This window comes from Selaginella moellendorffii, unplaced genomic scaffold (genome assembly GCF_000143415.4).
Source record: "Selaginella moellendorffii unplaced genomic scaffold, v1.0 SELMOscaffold_3, whole genome shotgun sequence".
In the NCBI taxonomy this organism is placed as follows: domain Eukaryota; kingdom Viridiplantae; phylum Streptophyta; class Lycopodiopsida; order Selaginellales; family Selaginellaceae; genus Selaginella; species Selaginella moellendorffii.
Window position 1 is genome coordinate 4,206,162 of NW_003314264.1, and position 23,108 is coordinate 4,229,269.

A 23,108-nucleotide genomic window follows, 5' to 3' on the forward strand; every position below is an offset into this window, starting at 1 on the left:
TTTGCATTATTTAAGAAGCAAAAAGTGTACATGCTATTTATTATCCCATTTATAAAAGTAGAAAAGCTATATCCCATGCACTTCCAATGACATCCCAACTATTAGACTCTCATTCTATATTGAAGCTTTGTATAGCTTCTAGCTCTAGATATTTGCATATATTGCTTGCTTTGCAGTAAATTGTGAGGCTCTAGAGGAGCATGTTGTGTGTGATGAGATCCAACTGATAATGTTTTTATGTCACATCTTCATTGAACAATCCTTCTGTAAGCTCCTTGAAGTTGGACTTCCCGGGAGGTCACCCAGCCCAGTACTATTCAAACCCAAGGACGCTTAACTCCAACTATCCCAAGACCCTTAACCGATTGGAAAAGGGGGTGCACTCTTGTTCATGGGCCCTTTCCCTCTATATTTGAACCCCATGGATCGTCTCTCAAGTCGTTCCCTTTGGTTGCTTACACCTTCTCAGTCGAAGATAGTTTTCAAGCAAATATAACAGTGTTATAGTGCAATCAATAAAAAAGAACGATTTGAGAGACAATCTATAAAGTTAAAATATAGAAGGAAAGGGCCCATAAATAATAATGCACCCTTTTTTTTAATCAGTTAAAGGTTTTGGGATATTTAGGGTTAAATATCCTTGGGTTTGGATAGTAGTTCTAAAAAGTCTAAATTTATAAGTTTACATATAGGTGATGAAATTTGGCTCCACTTGTTTCTTCATTCTAACAAGAAGATATTTTTAACTTGAAAAGAAGTTTCTTTATGTAAATAAACTAAAGAGAACCATGACTAAATACTCAAGAGCAACAATAGTTCTTGGACAGCTATTTTATAAACTTTATGTAACATAAACACTTGGGAATTGTGTGTCAAACCCCTCTAATCAACCTTGATCAATCCATGCAACATTAAGTGATCAAAAAAGAGAGCTAGAGTGAACTAATTTGAACAGTAACTCACCATGAGTTTTTAGTAAACTCAACACTTGATTTAGATTTAGTGCTTTTCATAGCGAGGTACACCAATAGCTGGCAAAAAAAAATACTAAACAAATATAATGATGATGTACCTATCTATTGAAGAAGCAACTCTAAGATTGCTTCTAATCTACTAGAAATTCCCCTCATAGCTCCTAGTAGGGAAGAACTAGCAATGCCATACTTTTGAGCATGTTTTGTGTTGAAAATTTATATTTGCCATAGCTTTACTGTAAACATATGAAAAATCTTGATTAAAATGTAAATAACCAAAGAGAACGATTCGAAAGATGATCCATAAAGGTTCAAAAATAAAGGGAAAGAGCCCATGAATAAAAGTGCATCCCTTTTTCTAATCAATGAAAGATTTTGGGATATATAAAGTTAAGTGTCTTTAGGTTTAAATAGTATTGGGTTAAATGACCTTCCGAAAAATCTAAATTCAAGAGTTTACATAAAATTTACCATATATCTTTAGCTATAGCCACCATGGTATAGACACCATGCCATAACTGTCTAAATTCTTAGTGTAGTCAATTTGGGTGGGATAGACTAGTGCCCAAGCTCATTACCACAAATATTCTATGTACACTTTATATACTCTTTTGATAAACTATGTTATGATTGATTGCATCATAAGGATTTTTATGTTAAAGAGCTATACTTATAAATTACATAATTAAACTATAATATTTTAATTTAATAATATAGTCTTACTTTATAGTTCTTATATGTGTGTGGTTAATCAACAACTTTACAAACTCACAATCACTAAGATATTATATAAAAATCACAATGAATTGATCATCAATCAAGCAATCTCACAAGCAAACTATAGATATTTACACTTGTACCCATTGATAAATATTTAACACCTAATACCATAAGGTATAATAGAGGTATACATATACAGAAAAACATATATTGTAATTATGCTAATAAAGCATATAAACCATCTCTGATATAAACTGAATATGTTTCTATATATAAGCAAAGATCTTTACTCTAATTAAGATATTTATTCCTATATCTTTAAGCATTTATCTAAATAATATATAATAATTGTCTAAATGCCACAAACATAATATTACATCTAGTGGCCTATGTGCACATAGAATATCCAAAACCCATATGTCCAGACAGGTGGGCATGGGAGTCTCTGCAACTCTAAAGCTTACCATCTCACTTATTAGCCAAAAATATCAGCCTTTGGAGTGATGAGCCCCAATTCCAAGCTGCATAAGAGGAATTTTACACTTAGAAGGGACAGATTGGGCCACTATATTTCCATTTGCCAGCTTTGGAACAAGTAGGATGGGGCCAGACAAGGCATGAGTGCCCTTAAATGCCTAATTTTACACCCTTGAGAAGAGAGAAGGCAAAAACACACTTTCACTAATCAAATCTAATTAAGGTGCCACAACTTGGCTATGAACCACTCTGTTCCACACCAGAATTCCCTCAACAACACTCTCAACCCCTTTGGGCAGATTGTTGACTTGAGCTCATCTAATCCATCCCATCCAATTTGTCCACACGAGCATAAACTAAGTTTTTGCTTAAGCCCTGCCCACTAGCCTTCTAGCATGGAGATACATACTTCTTATGTTAATTGAGGAGAAGTATAAGGCAACCTCTAAAGCATTTGCAAAGACAAGATCTTTAGAAGCAATATAACTACCCAGCTATCATCTTGGATCTCAAACCATATTGAAAAGAATTACAAATTTAAAACTCACCTTTATATCAAGTTTTATTGTTTACATATAACTAAATTAAAATTTATTTTTCCAAACTATAGTTTTTAAATTATTCTTATAAAATACTACTGTTAAGTGTCTAGTATCTTCTATTGTTAAAATAGAATATACTAAGCATTTTGAGCAAAATACATTATTTTTCCATATAATATTTTTATTATCATCTATTATAAGTAAGTGACCATCTAGTTGAAGGTGAAGATAACAAAAAATACCAGCTCTTTCTGTCATTGTAGACCATATACTTATGTTTATTTCAATATCATCAATTACTAAATTACAGTTATTTAATTTAGCTCTAAATTTGTTATTAGAAGATATTAAACTATTACTATTTATTATATGTGTCCCATAAAAATATAAAGGGCCATTTATTAGTTGTGCTCTATATGGCCAACGCTGATTATCAATTTTAACATAATTAATATTAGGAGGTGGATTATTATCATCAGGTAAACCTTTTGGATATGGTATTTTAGGATATGCCTCATTAGGATCTCTTATAGCATTATTTTCAAGCCCAACAAAGTCTATTGAGAAGTATCTATATACTGTTCCAATCATTCCCAAACCATATAATCTAGCATGATACTCAACTAATCTTAAAATTTGTAAGAACGTATCTCGAATATATTGGCCAGAAAATTGATAATTAGCCGGAAGTGGATTGCAATTTATAAAATTTCTAAAACCTGAAGGAATAATATAAATCCTAATCATAACTGCTTGATAACCAATACTAATAACTTCAAAAAGATAAAACCCATTATTGTTAAAAATTATTGGTTGATTAATATCAATACTATCTATTAAACGTCTTATTCGAGCTATAATATTCCCAATATTTCTATTACTAAAATGACCAAGCAGTCCAATCCATCTTGTTTGAGGTGGTTGAGCATAGCATAAACTAGTAAATATAATTAATAAAAAGAATTTAAAAAACATGGTAAGAAACTTATAGAAATATAATACACTAGATAAGAGGAGTTTCTTATATTTAATACTAAATATTCTAGATTATGCATAAAGTAACCTTCTTTATATTAAAAATAATAATTAAATCTAATCACTATTATTTTCATCTAAATATTTTATATTAATGTTTAAAGTATGTATGGATATGTTTATAATAGTATATTTAATAATAAATCTAAGATAAAGGCTTTGTGAATAATTTTTTATTTATAAATTATATTATTATATTTTATGGAAAAGAAATAGTGAATGTTACTTTGAAAAAGATACTAAAACCTTGTAGTTATGCTTTCATTGTGAATCTTGGGGCTCTTCTTTGGTTGGATCCTTTGGTTTCTCGTCTTTTGCTTTGACGTTCTCGCTCATACATCCTTGTTGTCTGTAAGAGAGCAAAATGAAAAAGAAACTTCCATTCGATGACTGATGTCTGATGTTTATTTTTTAATTTGTGAGCGGGTGCTCAATGGAGGCGTCCAAAATGATACAGCGGTTTCTTCGAGAGAGATGGCAAATCTACAAACGAAGGCGTAAGATTGTGTCTCAGTTTTCTTGCACAAGGAGTTTGACAAGGTAAATGCTGGTGTCAAGACGACGCTGCTAGGTTTCTTGAACAAAGAGATGTTATAGTTTCTAGCATGCTTGTTGAACATTTCAATATATGCTGACATGTATTTACGGAACTTATCACTAAACTTGAAGTGGACCTTAAGCTTATCCTCTAGGGTTCCACTGGAGCAGACGCGGTTTCGCGATGGACGGGAAGGCCAACGATTTCCTCAACTACAAGATGGGCAAGACTCTTGGAATCGGATCGTTTGGTAAGGTCAAGGTAGCCGAGCACATCCCCACTGGGCACAAGGTTGCCATCAAGATACTCAATCGCAGGAAAATCAAGGCCATGGACATGGAAGAGAAAGGTATGATACTACATTTTCCATTTCCGTGCGCTACTTTCTGATTCTTGCTACTCTTTCTTCCTCAAAGTTAGAAGAGAGATCAAGATCTTGAGATTATTCATGCATCCTCACATCATAAGGCTCTACGAGGTCGTGGAGACCGCGAATGATATTTTCGTGGTGATGGAGTATGTCAAGTCGGGGGAGCTATTCGATTATATTGTCGAGAAGGGGCGCCTCCAGGAGGACGAAGCCCGGCGTTTCTTCCAGCAGGTTCGTGCTCCTTCGCCTGGTGAAGAAAACTGAATATAACTCGCACACATCACCAGATCATTTCTGGAGTGGAATATTGTCACAGAAATATGGTGGTTCATCGTGATCTGAAGCCAGAAAATCTGTTGCTTGACTCTAGGTGCAATGTGAAGATTGCGGACTTTGGCTTGAGTAATATCATGCGAGATGGACACTTTCTGAAAACGAGCTGTGGAAGTCCAAACTATGCCGCTCCAGAGGTAAGCTTCGACTTTCTTTTTTCCTCTAGAAAGCCTTTTCCTTTCAGGTGATCTCGGGAAAGCTTTATGCAGGACCAGAAGTGGATGTATGGAGCTGTGGTGTCATATTGTACGCACTTCTGTGTGGAAGTTTACCTTTTGACGACGAGAACATCCCAAACCTTTTCAAGAAGATCAAGGTAGTAGCTTTGGATGCTTGTGCCAATGCCTTTCTCTCAACAATGGCGCTCGCAGACGGGTTTGTACACACTTCCCAGCCATCTCTCGCCCGGTGCTAAGGATTTGATACCACGGATGCTGCTCGTTGAGCCAATGAAACGGATGACTATTCCCGAGATTCGCCAACATCCCTGGTTCCAAGCTCATCTTCCCCGATACCTTGCGGTGCCTCCACTTGATACGGTTGAACAAGCCAAACGAGTAAGATTTCTCTTGTTCTTTTCGTTATGTTTGTCCTGACTCTGACGTTTAGATTGATGAGGATATTTTGAGAGAAGTGACCAAGCTTGGTTTCGACAGAAATCTCCTTGTGGACTCTCTACGAACTAGAGTGGCAAACACGGTAAGTAGTTTTCTATTTCGCAGAATCGATGAATATAACATTTATTTCTGGTTATCCAGGCAACTGTCACTTACTACCTTATGCTGGATAATAGGCGGCGAATGTCCCATGGTTATTTGATTGATGAATTTCAGGAGGTAAAGGTAGGAATTCATTTTTTTGAAAAAAGAAAAACCGAGATAATTGCGAGAATTGCTGTAGGAAATGGCTTCCCCTCAAACCGGACCAGTATCAGCGAAACAACTTCAATCGCCGTTTATGCATATTCAAAGCCAGCGTGGTCCGTCGCCTTCAAACGACATATCTAGATTTACTGCCGAGAGAAGATGGGCTTTGGGACTACAGGTAAGTTTTATCATTCTTGTTGTTTGTGTTTTCTGATTTTGTTTTTCTTAAACCTCAAGTCCCGAGCTTCTCCACGGGACATAATGAACGAGGTGCTCAAGGTGCTGCAAGATATGGAGGTTTTGTGGAAGAAGAACGGGAATTACAACGTTAAGTGTCGCTGGAACTCTCCCGCGCCCTGTTCCAGAGAAGCCGTCGGCTCTCCGATGGTGCCAGGCTCTCCAATCCACGACAATGGCTTAGAAAAACTCGTGGAGCAGCAGCAGCAGCAGCACAAGATTGGCAGCAGTCTTGTAAAATTCGAGCTCCAGGTACTCTCATCCAGAAAACATGATCAAAGTTTTCACGGGAGTTTTTCTTCGTTTGTTTGACAATGCAGTTGTATAAGGTGAGAGAGGAGAAGTACCTTCTCGACCTCCAGAAGCTTGAAGGCCCGTTTTTTATCTTTCTCGATTTTTGCGGCTCCTTCCTGGCCGAGCTAAGGGTCCTTTGAGAGCTCTACTGTACGGTACAGTGTGTTGTATGTACAAGTATGTAAAAACTAGCTTGCCAAGTGGCGACCTTTTATTTGGCAACAAAGCGGGCTTTCCCTCTTCTTCGGAATCAGTAGAGCTGCTGGCTAGGGTTTGGAGCGATGGTGCCCGAGGCTGCGACTGGCGGGGAGGAGGCGGAGGTGCCTCTCAGCGATGGCGGCGCAGCTATGGACGAGGTAAATGCCGCTGCTCCTGCGCCTGAGGAAGACGAAGGAAAGGAGGAGAATGCAGAGAACGGGGAGGAAGAGGAACAAGAAGCCACAGTGGAGAATGCCGCGAAGCTGTTTGAGTCGGGATGCAATGCTCTCAAGGCTGGAGATTTAGAGAGCGCATCGAATGATCTCTGCAAGGCGCTAGAAATGAGGTACTCTTGTGGAGAGACAATGCCAGTGGCTGATTGTAGTGCTTTTCTTTTTGTGGTTTCTATTTCTTTGCAGGGTGATGCTTCACGGCGAGCTTGCTCCAGAGTGTGCATCGGCTTACTACAAGTATGGGTCGTGTCTTCTCTACAAGGTTCAAGCGGAGAGGGATATTTTCTCCGAGGCTACTCCGGCTAAGGAGAAAGGAGTAACGATTTCTGAGCCAGCAGAAGCGGAAGAAGGTTAGTTTTTCTTTTATTCTTTTTAAGCGCTGTGGTATAACTTAGGAAATGTTCCGCAGAGAGCAATGAAGCAGAGGAGAAAGTTGAAGGAGAAGACGGTGAAGATATCCAGGAAGAAGAGGAGTCTGATTTGGAGCTAGCCTGGAAGATGATGGACATTGCACGGGTGATCCACGAAAGGCAGCACACGCACACTTTGGAGGAGGTGGATGTAATCTCTGGCCTGGCTGACATAAGTCTCGAGAAAGGTTGGTGACCAGATGCTGTTAGCTGTGGGAACTAAACCTTTGCATTGTTCCTTTCAGAGGATTTTCAAACTTGTTTGGATGACTACAGCAAAGCACTGGAAATTCTCAAGGGACTCGTGGAGCCGGATAATCGTCAACTGGCAGAGCTGTATGCTACTGATGAGACTTTGGTGTTAACCTTGACCCTTTCTTGACAGATATTTTAAGATGGCTCTGGCGAAGCAGCTCTCGAAAGCTCCCAAAGAAGCGATCGAGTGCTGTCACCTGGCTGTGGCTGTTTGCGAGAACCGCCTGGAAAGGCTCAAAGGAGAGGTCACTTGTCGAGACGAGGAGATCAAGGAAATGGAATTGCTGCTTGTTGATCTCAAAGAAAAGGTATCGTGGTACAAGTATTACTTGTTTTCTCATCTTTGATTTTGTTTGTGACACAGGTGGACGAGCTGCATCAAATGGCTGCCGCTCCTCCACTCTTGGAAGTCTTGGAAGCAGAGAACCCTGTAGTGGCGGAGACTGTGAAGCAGACATTCATGGCCGTGGCTGATATGGCGAGCAATGGAAGCAAGGCACCGATGGAGACAACAACAACAACGATGACAACTCCCTCCACTTCCAAGGACGCGGTAATAAATCTGGGAGTTGTGGGACGAGGGATCAAACGTGCTACTCCAGTCCTGATCACTGACAATGGAAGCGTCGCCAAAGTTTCAAAGGCATTCGAGGGAGACACGGCATCCGCTGGAGATGGATCATCGAAAAAGGCAGACTAGTCTTCCATCGACTTCATAACGTTGAGAGGTACTCAACTTAAAGCTTTGTCTCTAATCCTTATAATCTTCTATTTTGCAGTACCAAACGATGCCTTTTGGAAGAGAAAGAGACACTCCAAGTCCAAGAAAAAAATTGTTTCTTTCAACTGACTGAAGCTCATAGCCAAGACCAAGGAATTTTACTTGTCGAGAGAAGAGAGGAGAAATCTGTGACAATGTCAAAACGTGGAAGAAAGCAAACAAAAGAGAAGCCACGTAGCTATGCACGTTTGAAAAAATATGCCACAAGAGCCCTAAAAGGGTATCTAGGGTTTAGGAGCTCTTCCTTCCATTCGGCGTTGGTGCGTGGAGCTGGATCTGGCGCGCGCAATGGCGGTAACCAGAAATCTTGCAGCTAGAGAGCATTGTCGTGCTATGTGGGAAATTCGCCTTGCAGAATAACACCGTCCGTGTCACAAATCTCTCGATCAGGGCCACCCAGCAGGACATCCTCAACTTCTTCTCCTTCTCCGGAGAGATCCAAAACGTCGAGCTTGAGAGGCAACATTTCTTTCTCCTCTTCTTGCTTGATCTCGAACTTTCGTGGGAAATTTTCTTTTTTCGCAGGGATGGAGAAGCCTCCCAGGTCGCCCATGTAACATTCAAAGACCCTGACGCTGTGGACACTGCACTCTTGTTGTCTGTAAGTCTCGATTCTCGGCTCCGATTCCTTTGTTTTTCATTTTTTTTGTTCCACAGGGCGCTACAATCGTCGATCAATCTGTGCTAATCGCTCCCGTGGAAGACTGGACGCCATCGAACCAAGTGGTATTTCTCCCAGCTTTTAGCAACTTTTCTTCCATTCTCTCACATTTTTCCAACTCAGGCTGGATCATCCGTTCCCGAGAACAAAGCCCAGGCCGTGATCACCACCATGCTCGCCAAAGGCTTCGTTCTCGGCAAGGACGCCATGGGAAAGGCCAAAGCTTTCGACGACAAGCACCGCTTCACGGCAAGCGCAACCGCGACGATGGCCGACATCGACAAGAAGATTGGCTTCCGAGAGAAGATCAACGCCGGGACAGCGGCGGTGAATCAAGGCGTCCGAGCAGTGGATCAAAAGTTCCAGGTCTCGGAGAAGACGAAGACGGCCTTCACCGCGGCCGAGCAAAAGATGTCGAGCGCCGGGTCGGCCTTGATGAAGAACAAGTATATCTTCACCGGGGCGAGCTGGGTGACGGGAGCATTCAACAAGGTGGCCAAGGCAGCCAACGATGTGTCGCAGAAAACCAAGGAGAAGGTCGAGAAGGAGGAGCAAGTTGGGGGGATCAAACGCCAGCCCAGTGGCGATTCTACCCCGAGAACTGCCGAGCTCTTCCCGGACGAAGCCATGCCTCAAGCTCATCACGTTTGATTCTTGTAGTGGTTTCTCTCCTTTCTCTCTTCTTTCGCTTTATTTTTTCTTGCTCGCAAGCTTCCTTCCATTTCCATGTAAAATTGTCAAATATATATTGTCTCTTTGTTTATAGCAATTCATAGTTCCTTGGTTTGGGACTTGGAAAATTTAGGGCTTGCCGATGGGGAGGGGAGCCAGTGGCATAGCTGGGGGTATTCGTCGAGCTCGATCGCGGCTGGGGCGATTTCGGGCGCAATCGGATCGCAAGAATGCAGCGACGGTGGCAATGGCTGAGGATTTGGCAGCACGGGATTCAGCAGCTAGGCGTAGGGTTAGGGCGCTCTCACCGCTCCAAGTGGTGTCGCCGTGGCCGCAGAGGCGCTGGGGGGCTCTGGGCGGGAAGAGCCAGCGATTTGGAGCGAATCCAGGTACTGCATTTCAGCAGTGTGGTGTGCGGTGTTTTGCGAGCTCCGGAGAGCTAGAGGGTGATGAGGATTCCACCCAAGCATCCGAGTCGTCTTCGTCGGAAGACGAGGCTGTAGAGGAAGCAGGCTCTTCGAGGGATCAACCGGGTAAGAGCGAGGCGGCGGCGGCGAAGGAAGATGTCAAGAAGAAAGCAAAAGAGAAGAAGAGCAAAGAGGAGGAAGAGGCGGCCTTCCAAGCTATGAAGGCCAGGTTTCGCAAGGAGTTCGAGAGCAGGATTGTCAAGAACGAGAATCTGGAAGTCAAGAGTAAAGATCTTGAGGTGTCGCTAGACGGTTTTTCTTACTACCTCGAGTAAGTGATTCTTTGCTTTGGTTTCATGCTTGAGTAACATTTTTTCTCCATTTGTAGCGCAAACACGCGGGAGTTACTCCTTGATTGTTCTATGGCTCATCTCCGTCAACCAGAGTTTATGGAATATAGCCAAGGACTGCCGTCTTCAAGCCAAAGGATCCTTTTGCATGGACCTTCGGGTATGTATGTATTTTCAGGTGCTAGCAGCGTCTAAATTGTGATCTTTCCAGGCTCTCAGATTTACCAAGAGCAGCTAGTCAAGTCACTTGCACACAAACTCGACGCTTCTTTTCTTACTTTAGACAGCACTATTCTCTCTCCTCATGTAAGGTCTCTTTTCTTTCTCCATGGACTTCACCACCTCTTTTATCTAGGATTATGGCGATCAGGACGTGTCTGGAGAATCCGAGCTCGACCACGAAAGCCGGGGACGTGAGTCGAGATGGACAGACAATGAGTCTGATCAAGATGCAAGTGATGAAGAAGACGACAATGACGGAAGCGATAGCGAAGAGCCATATCGCATTTGTGCGCTGCTTGAGGTTGCAGAAGCAAGCTACAAGCACAAGCACGAGGTAGCTTTAAAGTCTTATGTTCTTTTATGGTCTTACGTTATCCCTAGATTCAAAAGGGTTCCGTGGGGTCTACAGATCAGCAAGAAGAATCTGGTTCAGCGCCTCAGATAAAGTTGAAGAAAGGTATTCATGAATTCCTGGTGGTTAATTTCTCAGCTTTTTTATTTTAATTCCTGCAGGAGATCGTGTGAGATTTGTTGGAAGTACAGAGTCGAGAGGGGCTAAGAAAAGGTTAATAGATGTCCTGAAAGTTTCTGTTTGTCAGCTGACGAGAATCATGTGATGTTTCTCATGTTTTTGTCAGACAGTCTTTGAAGAAGGGCCAAAGAGGCTGGGTTATTTCTACACCGAAGGGCCTTTCAAACAATGTTGGGGTACGATTCATTAGCTCTGAAAAGAGAGCAGAACATTTTGGCAGAAGTTCTGATGAATCAGCTACAAGTTTTGTAAATTGGTGTCACTGTAAGTTACGCTGTCTTTTTGTTATTGCTCTCTGATATGGAATGCTGACAGTAACGGAACTAGAGCTTGATGATGGTCCGGTAGCTTGCGCAGCAGATGAGTGGGTTGCGGCCCTTGAAGCACTGGCAGAGGTATTTTATAAACCTTTTAATAACAGTTTCGCTCATTTGAGAAATATCAGGTTTCAGAGAGTTACAAGCCTTTAGTGGTCTACATTCCCGATCCTGAAATCTGGTTTGAGAGGGCTGTGCCATTGGCTCAAAGACGAGTATTTCTCGAGCAAGTTGAAGAGCGGCTGGATAAGATTTCCGGCGCCGTTGTTCTTATTGCGTCAAGATCAAATGATGATCCTGAGTTTGAGAGAAGATCAAAACTGGTAAATAGTAGCCATTTTGCCAGTAGCCATTTTGTCTGATTTCTCTATGCAGGCGAAGTCTTGTTCTAAATGGAGAAACCATACCGTTAATTTGGAGGACATATATCATCTATTTGTAAACACAGTCAACATATATCCACCTCAAGTAAGGTTTTGGTATTAAACTGCATTGCTTATCTATGACGGTATAGGACGAAAAGAGCTTTGAGGAATGGAAGCAGCGACTTGAGCACGATAAGACGATATATGCATCTAGAAAAAGTATTCAGAGAATCCAGAAGGTATTGTTTGTTTTTTCTTCTTTCTTACCGAATTCTATTACAATTTCAGGTACTCGAACTCCACAACTTGGAGTGTCAAAGTTTACCAATTTTGAACACCTTAGAACTTTATCTGCCACTTGCCCGTATGTAACGCGATTTTTTTATTTTTTTATTTATTTTATTTTCATAGCTCACTGGTACGTGTTAGGAATTGAGAAAGCTGTCGGATGGGCGCTCAACCACTACCTCAGTTCTTGCAGCGCATCTCCATCCATAGATAACGGGAAGCTTTCTATCCCCTTGCAGAGGTAAATTGGTACACTTTTGATGGTATATAACTCTGGCGTTTACAGCCTTGAAAGAGCTCTTGCGATGCTAAAGGCTCAAGACGGGAGAAAAATACCCGCAACACCTACTAAGGGACTAAATCTAAGTGTATGTGTCGAGATTTCGTGCAATTTTGTTATGTTTTAATTGTATTTTACATACAGACTGTAGCGGAAGACAAGTACGAGAAGGCGCTTATCTCGTCTGTCATTCCAAGCGGTGAAATTGGCGTTTTGTTCACTGATGTTGGTGCACTTGAAGATGTCAAGAAAGCGCTTCAAGAGCTTGTCATTCTTCCATTGCAAAGGCCGGAACTCTTCAAAAGAGGAAATTTGACAAAGGTAATCGAGTTATGCTACAAAAATGTTATGCCTAAGAATTTTCTACTTTCAGCCATGCAGGGGAGTGCTCTTGTTTGGACCACCTGGAACCGGCAAAACACTCCTTGCCAAGGCTGTTGCCACGGAAGCGGGAGCCAATTTCATAAGTATTACGAGCTCGACCATCTCTTCGAAGGTAACAGCAACATTTCTCCAATTTCCTTAGGAAACCAATTTTGCTGTTTTACAGTGGTTTGGGGACGCTGAGAAACTAACGAAGGCACTTTTCTCCCTTGCGAAAAAATTGTCACCGACGGTTGTCTTCGTGGATGAGGTCGATAGCCTTCTGGGTGCAAGAGGTGGAAGCTCAGAACATGAGGTCACCCGGCGTGTGAAGAACGAGTTTATGGCTGCTTGGGACGGTCTTCGGACCAAAGACGATGAGCGCATCATCGTTTTGGCGGCAACAAATCGCCCGTTCGACCTTGATGATGCAGTCATACGACGTTTACCACGGAGGTGAGCAATGTCGTATACATTTTCTGATGACGATGTAAGTATCTTGCAACAGGATTTTAATCGACCTTCCACAAGCATCAAGCCGAGTGAAGATACTCGGAGCTATTTTATTGAAAGAGAACCTGGAACCGAATTTTGACATGATAGAGCTGGCAAAGATGACGGAAGGTTACTCTGGAAGCGACCTCAAGGTAAAAACTCGAGATCGCCACTGGTAAATGACACTTCGTTGTTGCAGAACTTGTCGATCGCAGCAGCCTATAGGCCCATCCGCGAGTTTTTGGGAAAAGAGAGCGAGGTAATTAGCATTTAACACTTCTCCAAGGCTGACTTGTCTTACTTTGAGCTACTTTGAGCAGCTGAAGCAGCAAGGCATTTGTATCAATGGAGAAACAGTACAATCGATGTTGCGACCGATAACTCTAGATGATTTCCGGCAATCGATGACACAGGTACGTAAGACTCTTCACGATCTGGACTGAAGTTTCACGCTTTTTCTCAGGTGTGTGCCTCTGTAGCGTTTGATGCATTGAGTATGAACGAGCTCAGGCATTGGAACGAGCAATATGGCGAGGGAGGAAGTAGAAAGAAGAGGAACTTTGGATTTATGATATAGTCGCGAGTATAGAGACAGGAAATCTCTTGTAACATAGCATGTTTTTTGTCTGACGGAAGAGAGCTAGATTGATAAGAGTATCGGACGGCTCTTGTTGTGGATACCATCCTCATCTCTTGTGATATTTTGCAGCACATCGTGCGGTCGAGGATGCGCCACGTGGCAGTGTGGCCTTAGTTTATTTCAGTTCATCGTTTTTACTTTACATGGCCATGGAGCTCGGAAGAGCGACCATGGTGCTCGGCGGTGCGTCCGCCAGCACGGATTTCTCGCGATTGATGAGCGTAAGCTCCACCAGCGCGAGCGCATTGGATAGGGCTTGGAGGCGTGGCAGGAGCGCCTTGGAATGGCGTGGCGGTAGCAATCGGCAGAGGCGAGAGGTATGAAATTCGAGCTCCCGAGAGAAAATGCGGGGATTCTTCGTCTAAAATCGCTCTGGTTTTTGTAGAGAGCCTGGCTGCGAGCGATTGATTGCTGGGAGAGTAGCTTGAGACGTCGGGGGTCACACTGGAAGGTATCGGCAGTGTCCACGTCTGTGAAAGAAGTAGCCCAGGAGGTAGAGTCTTCTTCTTTGCCTTTCAATTTTCTCGAGGAGGATGATAGTGAGAAGGCAACCTCAAAGAAAGGCAAGGGCGGCACCACAGGGGCGTCGTCAGTGTCTTCCGGCGTTAGGCTGGAACACATTAGCAAAACTTTCAAAGGCACTGCTCTACTTAGAGATATCAACTGGGAGGTGAAGAAAGGAGAGAAAGTTGGGCTGGTTGGAATCAATGGAGCTGGGAAAACCACGCAATTGAAGATTATATCAGGGGAAGAACAGCCAGATTCTGGGACTGTGCTTAAGGCCAAGCCGAACATGAAGATCGCGTTTCTCACGCAGGAGTTTGAGGTGGTTCCGACCAGAACTTTGAGGGAGGAGTTCCTCAGCGCTTTCAAGGAGCAAATGGAGATATCGAGGAGGATTGAGCAAGTCCAAAAGGCTCTCGAGACCGCCACCGAGGACATGGCGTTGATGGGGAAGTTGCTGGACGAACTAGACAAGCTCCAAAAGAAGGCCGAGGCGACTGATCTCTACGACGTCGACGTGAAAGTGAACAAAGTTATGCCGGAGCTGGGATTCTCGCAAGATGATAATGATCGCTTGGTGGCATCGTACAGTGGAGGGTGGCAAATGCGTATGTCACTGGGTAAGATCTTACTCCAGGTATGCTTTCAAGTGTTCTTTTCTCCTTTCTGTTCCTCAAGGCAAGTTCAACTTCCAGGAACCTGATCTCTTACTTCTGGACGAGCCGACGAATCATTTGGACATGGACACAATTGAGTGGCTTGAAGGCTATTTGAAAAAGATCGAGGTGCCCATGGTGGTTGTCTCTCACGACCGAGCTTTCCTGGATCAGCTGTGTACGAAAATTGTAGAGACGGACATGGGAGTGTCAAGAACATACGAAGGAAACTACAGTAACTACGTGCAGGCCAGAACGACGTGGGCTGCAGAACAGGAAATGAAGTGGAGAAAGCAGCAAAAGGAAATAGCTCAAGCCAAGGAAAATGTTAGCAGTGCTAACAGTGGACAGGCAACATCAGCTAAACGGGTACATTTTGACGTCCTTTCTCGATAGTCTCAAGTAACCCGCGTTTTTATTTCTTTTGCAGCAACTTGAAAAGATTCAAGAGAAGGATCTTGTGGAAAAGCCTTTTGAGCACAAGTCGATAAGGTTTCGTTTTCCTGAAGCTGGACGGAGTGGTCGCATGGTTGCTAGTGTAAAAGATCTCACCCTCCAGTACGGGGAAAAGGTTAGCTTTCTTTTTTATTTGTATCATCCCGTGCTTATCAGTCGCTTTGTGTGCAGGTTTTGTTCAAAAGTGCAAACATGAATGTGGAAAGAGGCGAGAAACTTGCAATTATAGGTCCAAATGGTTGTGGCAAGAGCACCTTACTGCGCCTGATTCTGGGTTATGAGAAACCAACCCGTGGAGATATAACTCTCGGCGAGCATCGAGTTGTACCCAACTACTTTGAGCAGAATCAGGTTCTTTGGTTCTTCTCCCAGCGAAGAAATGGCTTCTCACCGTTAGTGATGCCAGGCTGAGGCATTGGATCTTAACAAAACGGTCTTGGAAACAGTGGAAGAAGTAGCCGAGGACTGGAGGCTCGACGACATCAAAGGCCTGCTTGGAAAGTGCAACTTCAAGGCTGAGATGTTTCCCAGGAAAGCGGCCTTTTTGAGTGGAGGCGAAAAGGTGACAAGTGCTTTTTACCAGTTTGTTCCCCCATTAATACTTCCTTGACAGGCTCGGTTGGCATTTTGCAAATTCATGGTCAAGCCTTCGACTTTGCTCGTACTGGACGAGCCTACAAACCACCTTGACATTCCTACGAAAGAAATGCTGGAGGTATGAAAGCTAATCGTGCCTTGAGGACCGGCAGTAACGAGCTGATGGTTTTCCAACTCGCAGGAGGCTCTGAGAGAATACCACGGCACGGTTCTCGTCGTCTCGCACGATCGCTACTTTGTGCGGCAGATTGTCAACAGAGTCGTGGAAGTGAAGAACGGACGACTGGAAGACTATAACGGAGACTACAACGTAAGCATCTCTAATTCTCGCATTGCTGCTCACACACTGCTCTTCTTTGGCAGTACTATCTCGAAAAGAACTTGGAGGCACGGAGAAAGGAGCTCGAGAGGGAGCAAGAGCTGGAAGGCAAGGCCCCGTCAGTGAAAGCCAAGTCCAAGATGTCCAAGGTACCTTGACTCTTTACTAAAAATCAAACTAAAACACATTAGGACGACTAAGAACGATTCAAAGCTTTCGTCTAAAACTTCTATTGTTCGTTGTTCCAGGCTGAGAAGGAACTCCAGAAGAAACAAAAGGCCCAATCGTACCAGCAGAAAAACTCCAAAGGAAAGTTGTCAAAGAATTCCAAGCGCTGGAATTAATAGAGTCAATTCCTTTGTACAGGATCGAGCCAATCAATCAAACGGTCGTTATCTAAGTGTAATCGTGTTTATACTTAACCGAGCAATAGCTTTAGGGTTCTTGAGTGTCAATTTTAAACTAGCAAAATAGGGTTCTTGAGAGTGGTGGTCCACGCGGAGAGCACTGTGGACGGCGACAAAAGAGGTTGAATTGGCGCTTGTTCCTTTTGAGCCGGCGGGTAAGATGTGAGATTATGGGAATTGGAGGCCAGGCGAGGCCAGTCAACTCCGATTTGCGGAATAATTTGGGGACAAAACGAAATGCAGCAGTGGCACGCGGGCGCTGGCGATGCTGCTCGCCTAGATCCGCATGGTGAGCTCATCGGATGGGCGGGCCATCGCGAATTGGAGCAGTTGTCTCGAATCCCTCCGCCGGTTCGTGCTCGTCCTCCCACTGGAAGAACACGATGGGAGCATGTGGAAGAAGAATTCGCCCGGCGCCGGCAAGAATCCTTCCTCCCAGGAGCGGCATTCCAATCTTCGCGCGAATGCGAGGAAGGAATTCGTCCAGGCAATCGTGGGACGGGAAGAATTGGGCGTGGTTATCTGTGACCCAGAGAGGCTGCCACCGCTGGAGGCGGCGTACGTGGATTTCCTTCGGATGTTCCCCAGGTTTGCGGAGAGTCTAGCCGTGGACGATATGCGCGCTCGCGAGTACGCCCATCTCCGCCACCGGGTGTGCTGCGACTACTCGGGATTTGGCCTCTTCTCGCACCTCCAGAGAGTTTGCAACTCGCCATCTTCGTCCTTCCGTCTCGCATACGTCTCTGCCAATCTCCCGACGCACGCGCTCTACGGATCTTCCACTGGATCATCCAGCCTCGAGAGCCATGTCCGCCGCAAGATCATGGATCACTTTCGGATCAGCGACACCGACTACTGCATGGTGTTCACGGCCAGCAAAGGCAGCGCCGTCAAGCTCTTGGCAGAGTCGTATCGCTTCGATCTCCACCAGCGCCTGCTCACGTCGTACGACCACCATAGCCAGAGCATCGAGTGGATGATCGGCTGCGCGAGGGAGAAAGGTGCCAAGGTGTCGTCGGTGAGATTCCGGTGGCCATCGCTGAGGATTTGCTCCAGGGAGTTGCGGAAGCAGCTCGTGGAGAAGAAGGTGTCCGGGAGGAGAACCGTCAAAGGGCTGTTTGTTTTTCCACTCCAGAGCCGAGTGACTGGCGCGAGGTACTCGTACCAGTGGATTCCTTTCGCGCAGGAGAACCACTGGCAGGTTTTGCTGGATGCCTCGGCTCTCGGGCCCCGGGATATGGATGCGCTGGGCTTGTCGGTGTTTAGGCCCGACTTCATCGTCAGCTCCTTCTACAAGGTGTTTGGAGCCGACCCCTCGGGATTCGGGTGCCTGTTCATCAAGAGGTCGGCCATCAAGTGCTTGCACAACACGACGAGAGCGAGATCAGTGGGGATGGTGAAGCTCTTGTCTTGCCCGTCGTCGCAGCTGGGAGAAGAAGAGAGGCCCGAGTTCCCCCCGGGCTTGGAGCGGGACGTGGATCCCAGCAACGTCAGCTCGTTCTCGGGGCCTCTATCAGCGGAGGAGATTCGAGCGGCCTCGGGAGAGATCTCGTCCAGTTTGGCCGACAATCATGCAGACCATCATCGTGCCACGCAAGAGACGTGCGCTTCAGCTCCGGGGAAGCGTGAAGCTTCGCGTGACAAGGAACAGGTGGAAGAAATCATGGTGCTGTGTCCACGTCCAAGCGAAGAAGTTGACGACAAGAAGTCGGAGATTGATGATACGTCGACGCACAGTAGTCCACGGAGTGCGCAGTCTTCGAGAGGATCCCCGACGTTCAAACAGCACAGTAGTCCACATTCTTCGAGTGAATCTTCGCCGCAGCAAATTGACATCAAAGGGAAGCGCAAGATGGAGGAGGTGATTGAGGAGGCGGAGAGTTCTCGCTGGAGAAGCGAAACAGGCGGGCCCGAAAGCAGCACAGGACATGGGGAGAGTTCGTCTCAGCTTCGCAGGAATCTACCCGAGATCTTCGTCGAAACAAGCCCGCCCCCACCACCACCACCACCGAAAACTCTGATCGAACTTCTATCTCGTCCCGCCCCTGAGAAGAGACCATCGCTCCCTCCATCACCACCACCGCCAGCACCGCCAGCTCAAGTTAAGAGGCTCGTCGAGCTTCTGCATGATCCCGCGGTTTCGGATGGAGGGTCTTCGGATTTGGAGGAAGAAGATGAGCTCCGGGTGGTTTGCAAGGCGCTGGACCAGACAAAGGTGCTGGGAATGATAAACATCAAGAACAGGCTGAGGTATCTCATCAGCTGGCTGCTGCTCTCTCTGGCGAAGCTCCGCCATCCGGCCTCGTCGTCGCATGGATTCAAGGCACCGCTGGTCCAGATTTACGGCCCCAGCGGGAGGAAATACGATCGAGGTGCGTCCATGGCTTTCAATCTCTACGACTGGGATGGGCTTCTCTTCCAGCCGACGCTCGTCCAGCGGCTCGCGGATCGAAACAGCATATCGCTGGGACTTGCGCAGATCAAGAACGTGAAGTTTGTGGACTTGGTGCCGGACTTCCAGAACATATCTCCCAGGAAGAGCAACGCATTCGGTTCGTCCCAGAGTTCTTCGCCGGAGAGCCAGCAAGAGTTCCTGGTGGTGACCATCGCTTTGAGCTACGTGAGCAGCTTCGAGGATGTTTATAGAGTGTGGGAGTTCGTCGCGAAGTTTTTGGATGCTGATTTTGTGAACAAGGAGGTGTGGAGGTACCACGCCATAAACCAGCAGATGGTTGTTCTTGGGTCCTTGTGAGAGTGATCGAGCGAGAGAAAGATCTCAATAAGCTCTCTCAATTCATTGAGATTCTACAATAATCGAAGAGGCTAGCTATGTCACAAGACTCACAGAAGCTTCACTGATTGTTTTCGTTGCGCTCCAGAGCTGGAGAAAGGCGTGTGTGAGTCAAAGAAACAAAAGAAAAAGAGAGGGAATCACGCACTGTTGTAGTTGAGCAGCTTTTCGATGAGATCGACGTGAGTCATGAGCATTCGCCGGCAGCAGTAGCGCACAAGTCCCAAAGCATCGAGCGCTTCACTGTCAATTTCCATTTTTCTCAGAAAGACGAAGAGAAGAAGCTTGGGAAGTTCTTAAATACCTCTCTGGGTAATCGGCCTGGAGAAGATCCAAGTAGGTGTCCCATTTGTTGCCGATCACCTGGAACTAGCGAGCTTAGCGCACGGCCAGAGAGGATAGCAAAGAGATCCTACCTTGCCGCAAGTGAAGCAGCGCACTGGAATGATCATCTTGAGGTTTTAGGGTTCTTGGCTCGACTCGTTTGCCCTAAATATTCTCTTTAGCTATGGCGAGCGAGCGTCTCCAGCAGGCGATTCTACTCCTCCCGCTGTTGCTCATCGCGTGCGATGTCTGGACTGCTGTTCGTCCTCTCCCTGCTAAGCATCACCACCACAGCGATCGGCAGGCTCCCCAGGAACAAGTCGTCCAGGTAAATTTTCCTAGATTTGTGCTCTTAATTCTACGTTGTCTATGGACACTGTTCTTTGAGCCGCCTTTTTCACGGACAATCTTCACAGAGCTCCACATTTCGTCTTTCCAATTTGATCTTCGATTTTTTCTTGCAGCCGCCCTACGTACCTGGAGCCAAGGACGCGGCCAGTTACGGTGGAAAATTTCACATCTCGTTTTGCACGTCGTGTTCGTTCAAGTAAGCAAACTTCTCAAGAACTTGAGTAGAAAGTTCTGATGCATTCGTGGTGTTTGTAAGGAACCAAGCGATGCAGACGAAAACTATGCTCGAGACTCTCGTGCCTGGCACCGTCGTTGTGCTGTCGAACTATCCTCCGCCATTCCACAAGCGCATGCTCAGCAAGATCGTTCCAGCGATCCAGTTTGGAGGCATCGGCGTTGCTTTGGCTGGAGAGCAAATCTTTCCAATGCTCGGCTACGCTGCCCCGCCCGCGTGGTACAACACGTTCCGCCAGAACAAATTCGGAGCGGTGGCCAGCTGCTGGCTCATTGGGAACTTTCTACAGAACGCACTCCTGGGCACGGGAGCTTTCGAAGTTTACTACGATGGTGATCTGGTAGGAAAAACACCTTTTTTTCACGTATAGGTGGATGACTAAAAGTTCTCTTTTTCCTCCTACGCAGGTGTTTTCCAAGCTTCAGACAAAAAGATTTCCGACAGATGACGAGCTTCGTGATTCCATTGGGAAACTTTTGGTACGGAAGACAGGCACGGTATATTAGTTATGGTTCTTGATGACTGACGGTGCTTTGTATGGTCCGTGCTGTCCGTCCGAGTAACGAACTGTAAAAACTCTTCTCCTTTTTTTCCCTAAATCTCGGCTGCAGGAGCAGCAGCAGCCGACTCTCATTTAAAACTCGCGTGGAGTCGTGTAAAGAAATATTTGTTCCCGCCAAAGTGAGAAAAAAATGGAGGGAATTATGTGCTAAAATCTTGTTAAGCTTGTCACCTTCTTCGAGCGATCCATCGTCTTGGCTGAGGTGAGAGCTTTTTCTCTCTTTCCAGTGCTTGCTAATGCAAGATCTTCTCTTGTGTACAGCAAGAACGCGAAAGCCAGAAGAAAGATGTCACAGCCCCTGAGGTGCCCGGCCGACTTTCCGGAGCTCCTGTGGAAGGACTGCCAGGCAAAGTCGAACGAGCTGTGCGATGTAGAAATCGTTGTCGGAACTCGCAACTTCTGGTGTCACGGGAGCATCCTTGCGGCGTCGAGCGAGTTCTTCCGCTCGGCCTACAACCCATCCGCCTCGGGAGTCAAGATCATCCGGCTTTCATCCATCCCTGGAGGCCCCCACGTCTTCGAGCTCGTCCGGAGGTTCCTCTATGGCCAGGACTTCACCGTGACCGACGCCACCGTCCTCGATGTCTGGCAAGCCGCCGACTTTCTTGGCATCACTCCTCGCAAGCCCGATGGAGTGAGCCTCCAGGCGAGATGCAAGTCGGTCTGGGACTCCCGCGTCCAGCACTCTTGGCGGTCGTGCCTCCATCTCCTGTGCAAGGCTGCCAAGCTCGGCTCCATTACCGACGTCCACCCGAGCGACGGGAGGCTGGCCGAGTGTAAGAAAAGGTTCCTCTTGCTCGTCGGCTCTCATCTGGCGATGGGAGCGGTTCTCAGGAACTTGGTGAAGCTCAAGGCGGGGCACGTCGAACAGGTGCTCTCCATTCTCAAGGACGTCCCGGTGGTCGTCCCGGCGGCGGAGCTCTCCCAGAACATGATGGCCTATCTCATGGACTTGGTTTGCTACTTCAAGGCTGGCTCTCCTCCCTCGGACAAGGTTGGAGCCAACATCATTAGCGTCTGCGAGTTCGTGCTGGATTACCTCCAGTGCGCTACAGGAGCTTACCGCAGAGCTCCTGGGTCCTTCTTCCGGAGCGGCACTGGACAGGCACCCGCGGTGATCTACTTGGCCATGGTCGCACACACTTGCTACGTCTTGAATCCGGGGAGGTACGCAAGATCCAACTTTGACACCGTCTTGACGCTCGTGGGGCCTCTGGACATCGGCTGCCTCACGCCAGAAGCTCTGGCGGAATGGGTCCAGCCTTTCTTTCCAACGTCGGAGACTGGTTTTCCCGTTCGCAGCAAGATTGGAGAGCTCCTCGGCCACTATGTTACGTCGACGCTGGAGGAGAACCCCCCGGCCATCTCCTGGTTCTTCTTCCACGCCATGGCCAACTTTGCGTCCAAGGCTTGCGAGAGTCACGACCAGCTCTACGATCTTATCAAGGCCTACATGAAGAAGAACCCGCAGACGTCCGAGGGGCTCAAGCAGGCGTTCGAGAGCATGCTGGACCTCGGCAAAGTGTCGGCGGTGAAGGCTGGCGGGATAGCTTGCTGCAACTCGCCGTTTCTGCTCAGCTCGAGGTTCAAGGACGCGGTGAGCAATAAGTGGAGTTCCGAGTTCGGCAGGCAGAAGCTTCGGAAGCGCCTGTTCGACGAGTTGTCTCCTTACGATGATGATGATGACGAAATGACGCCATTCGAGTGCTCCTCTAATTGAAGAGACGAAAACAGCACTGCAAGGTACTCTTTTCCTCCTGCTTGCATACTTTCCTACGTTATTGCTGTTCAACTACAGGATTATTCTAGGCGATGTATACGACAAGTAGAAGATTTGACACGTTCTCGAAAAAAATCCTTTTTTCACTACTGTATAGAAAATCTGGAGTATCTTCGCCAGTTTCTATGTGATCCAGTCGTTTTGCCTGACCAGGACTGCCTCGTTTGCATTGGGAGTTCATGAAGTGCTTCTTACTGTTTTGACGTTTTATTCATAGTTGCTCACTTGGAAACAGTGTGGTCGAGAAGACGACATTGGAAAGAGTGAAAGA

General features: G+C 46.0%; 9 protein-coding genes across 11 annotated transcripts; 8 read left to right on the forward strand and 1 right to left on the reverse strand.

Moving 5' to 3' along the window:
- Nucleotides 1-4,437: 4,437 nt before the first annotated feature.
- Nucleotides 4,438-6,627, forward strand: LOC9643710 (SNF1-related protein kinase catalytic subunit alpha KIN10). Its single transcript, XM_024668427.1, has 10 exons — nt 4,438-4,635; nt 4,703-4,887; nt 4,944-5,126; nt 5,174-5,305; nt 5,361-5,546; nt 5,599-5,688; nt 5,748-5,831; nt 5,890-6,033; nt 6,093-6,344; nt 6,413-6,627. The coding sequence occupies exons 1-10, from the start codon at nt 4,470-4,472 to the stop codon at nt 6,524-6,526; spliced, it is 1,536 nt and encodes a 511-aa protein (XP_024524195.1). The 5' UTR covers nt 4,438-4,469; the 3' UTR covers nt 6,527-6,627.
- Nucleotide 6,628: 1 nt separating this feature from the next.
- LOC9643711 (protein HGV2) lies at nt 6,629-8,460 on the forward strand. The gene is made up of 7 exons (XM_002963455.2): nt 6,629-6,930; nt 7,004-7,167; nt 7,227-7,415; nt 7,473-7,563; nt 7,613-7,790; nt 7,847-8,210; nt 8,262-8,460. The coding sequence occupies exons 1-6, from the start codon at nt 6,668-6,670 to the stop codon at nt 8,180-8,182; spliced, it is 1,221 nt and encodes a 406-aa protein (XP_002963501.2). The 5' UTR covers nt 6,629-6,667; the 3' UTR covers nt 8,183-8,210; nt 8,262-8,460.
- On the forward strand, nt 8,457-9,687 carry LOC9643712 (binding partner of ACD11 1). Its single transcript, XM_024668429.1, has 5 exons — nt 8,457-8,557; nt 8,619-8,722; nt 8,789-8,864; nt 8,921-8,989; nt 9,048-9,687. Exons 1-5 carry the CDS (start codon nt 8,552-8,554, stop codon nt 9,573-9,575), a joined length of 783 nt encoding a protein of 260 aa, XP_024524197.1. The 5' UTR covers nt 8,457-8,551; the 3' UTR covers nt 9,576-9,687.
- A 37-nt stretch (nt 9,688-9,724) lies between these two features.
- On the forward strand, nt 9,725-13,872 carry LOC9643713. 3 transcript variants are annotated; one of them, XM_024668422.1, is made up of 21 exons: nt 9,725-10,334; nt 10,392-10,513; nt 10,565-10,659; nt 10,709-10,909; nt 10,957-11,032; nt 11,089-11,140; nt 11,214-11,371; nt 11,423-11,502; nt 11,553-11,747; nt 11,800-11,892; nt 11,939-12,028; nt 12,078-12,153; nt 12,201-12,318; nt 12,364-12,445; nt 12,502-12,678; nt 12,731-12,853; nt 12,908-13,176; nt 13,229-13,367; nt 13,415-13,474; nt 13,536-13,628; nt 13,679-13,872. In XM_024668422.1, the coding sequence occupies exons 1-21, from the start codon at nt 9,739-9,741 to the stop codon at nt 13,790-13,792; spliced, it is 3,009 nt and encodes a 1,002-aa protein (XP_024524190.1). In that variant the 5' UTR covers nt 9,725-9,738; the 3' UTR covers nt 13,793-13,872. The 3 variants fall into 3 exon arrangements, with proteins under 3 accessions (XP_024524190.1, XP_024524192.1, XP_024524191.1); XM_024668424.1 differs by having other exon boundaries at nt 12,219-12,318; nt 13,679-13,845; XM_024668423.1 differs by having other exon boundaries at nt 10,966-11,032; nt 13,679-13,845.
- A 116-nt stretch (nt 13,873-13,988) lies between these two features.
- LOC9643714 (ABC transporter F family member 5) lies at nt 13,989-16,793 on the forward strand. Its single transcript, XM_002963458.2, has 10 exons — nt 13,989-14,172; nt 14,241-14,996; nt 15,055-15,384; nt 15,446-15,586; nt 15,643-15,822; nt 15,878-16,033; nt 16,085-16,186; nt 16,250-16,378; nt 16,432-16,536; nt 16,636-16,793. The coding sequence occupies exons 1-10, from the start codon at nt 13,999-14,001 to the stop codon at nt 16,729-16,731; spliced, it is 2,169 nt and encodes a 722-aa protein (XP_002963504.2). The 5' UTR covers nt 13,989-13,998; the 3' UTR covers nt 16,732-16,793.
- A 76-nt stretch (nt 16,794-16,869) lies between these two features.
- LOC9643715 lies at nt 16,870-19,638 on the forward strand. The gene has a single exon (XM_024668425.1). It carries the CDS (start codon nt 17,081-17,083, stop codon nt 19,544-19,546), a length of 2,466 nt encoding a protein of 821 aa, XP_024524193.1. The 5' UTR covers nt 16,870-17,080; the 3' UTR covers nt 19,547-19,638.
- LOC9643716 (DNA-directed RNA polymerase subunit 10-like protein) lies at nt 19,563-20,057 on the reverse strand. Its single transcript, XM_002963858.2, has 4 exons — nt 20,002-20,057; nt 19,890-19,948; nt 19,734-19,828; nt 19,563-19,675 (listed from the first exon to the last, which is right to left on the reverse strand). The coding sequence occupies exons 1-4, from the start codon at nt 20,035-20,037 to the stop codon at nt 19,647-19,649; spliced, it is 219 nt and encodes a 72-aa protein (XP_002963904.2). The 5' UTR covers nt 20,038-20,057; the 3' UTR covers nt 19,563-19,646.
- On the forward strand, nt 20,046-21,094 carry LOC9655495 (selT-like protein). The gene is made up of 4 exons (XM_002963460.2): nt 20,046-20,237; nt 20,374-20,456; nt 20,517-20,835; nt 20,903-21,094. The coding sequence occupies exons 1-4, from the start codon at nt 20,094-20,096 to the stop codon at nt 20,999-21,001; spliced, it is 645 nt and encodes a 214-aa protein (XP_002963506.2). The 5' UTR covers nt 20,046-20,093; the 3' UTR covers nt 21,002-21,094.
- A 102-nt stretch (nt 21,095-21,196) lies between these two features.
- Nucleotides 21,197-22,982, forward strand: LOC112344158. Its single transcript, XM_024668428.1, has 3 exons — nt 21,197-21,259; nt 21,319-22,800; nt 22,856-22,982. The coding sequence occupies exon 2, from the start codon at nt 21,344-21,346 to the stop codon at nt 22,775-22,777; it is 1,434 nt and encodes a 477-aa protein (XP_024524196.1). The 5' UTR covers nt 21,197-21,259; nt 21,319-21,343; the 3' UTR covers nt 22,778-22,800; nt 22,856-22,982.
- Nucleotides 22,983-23,108: the final 126 nt, after the last annotated feature.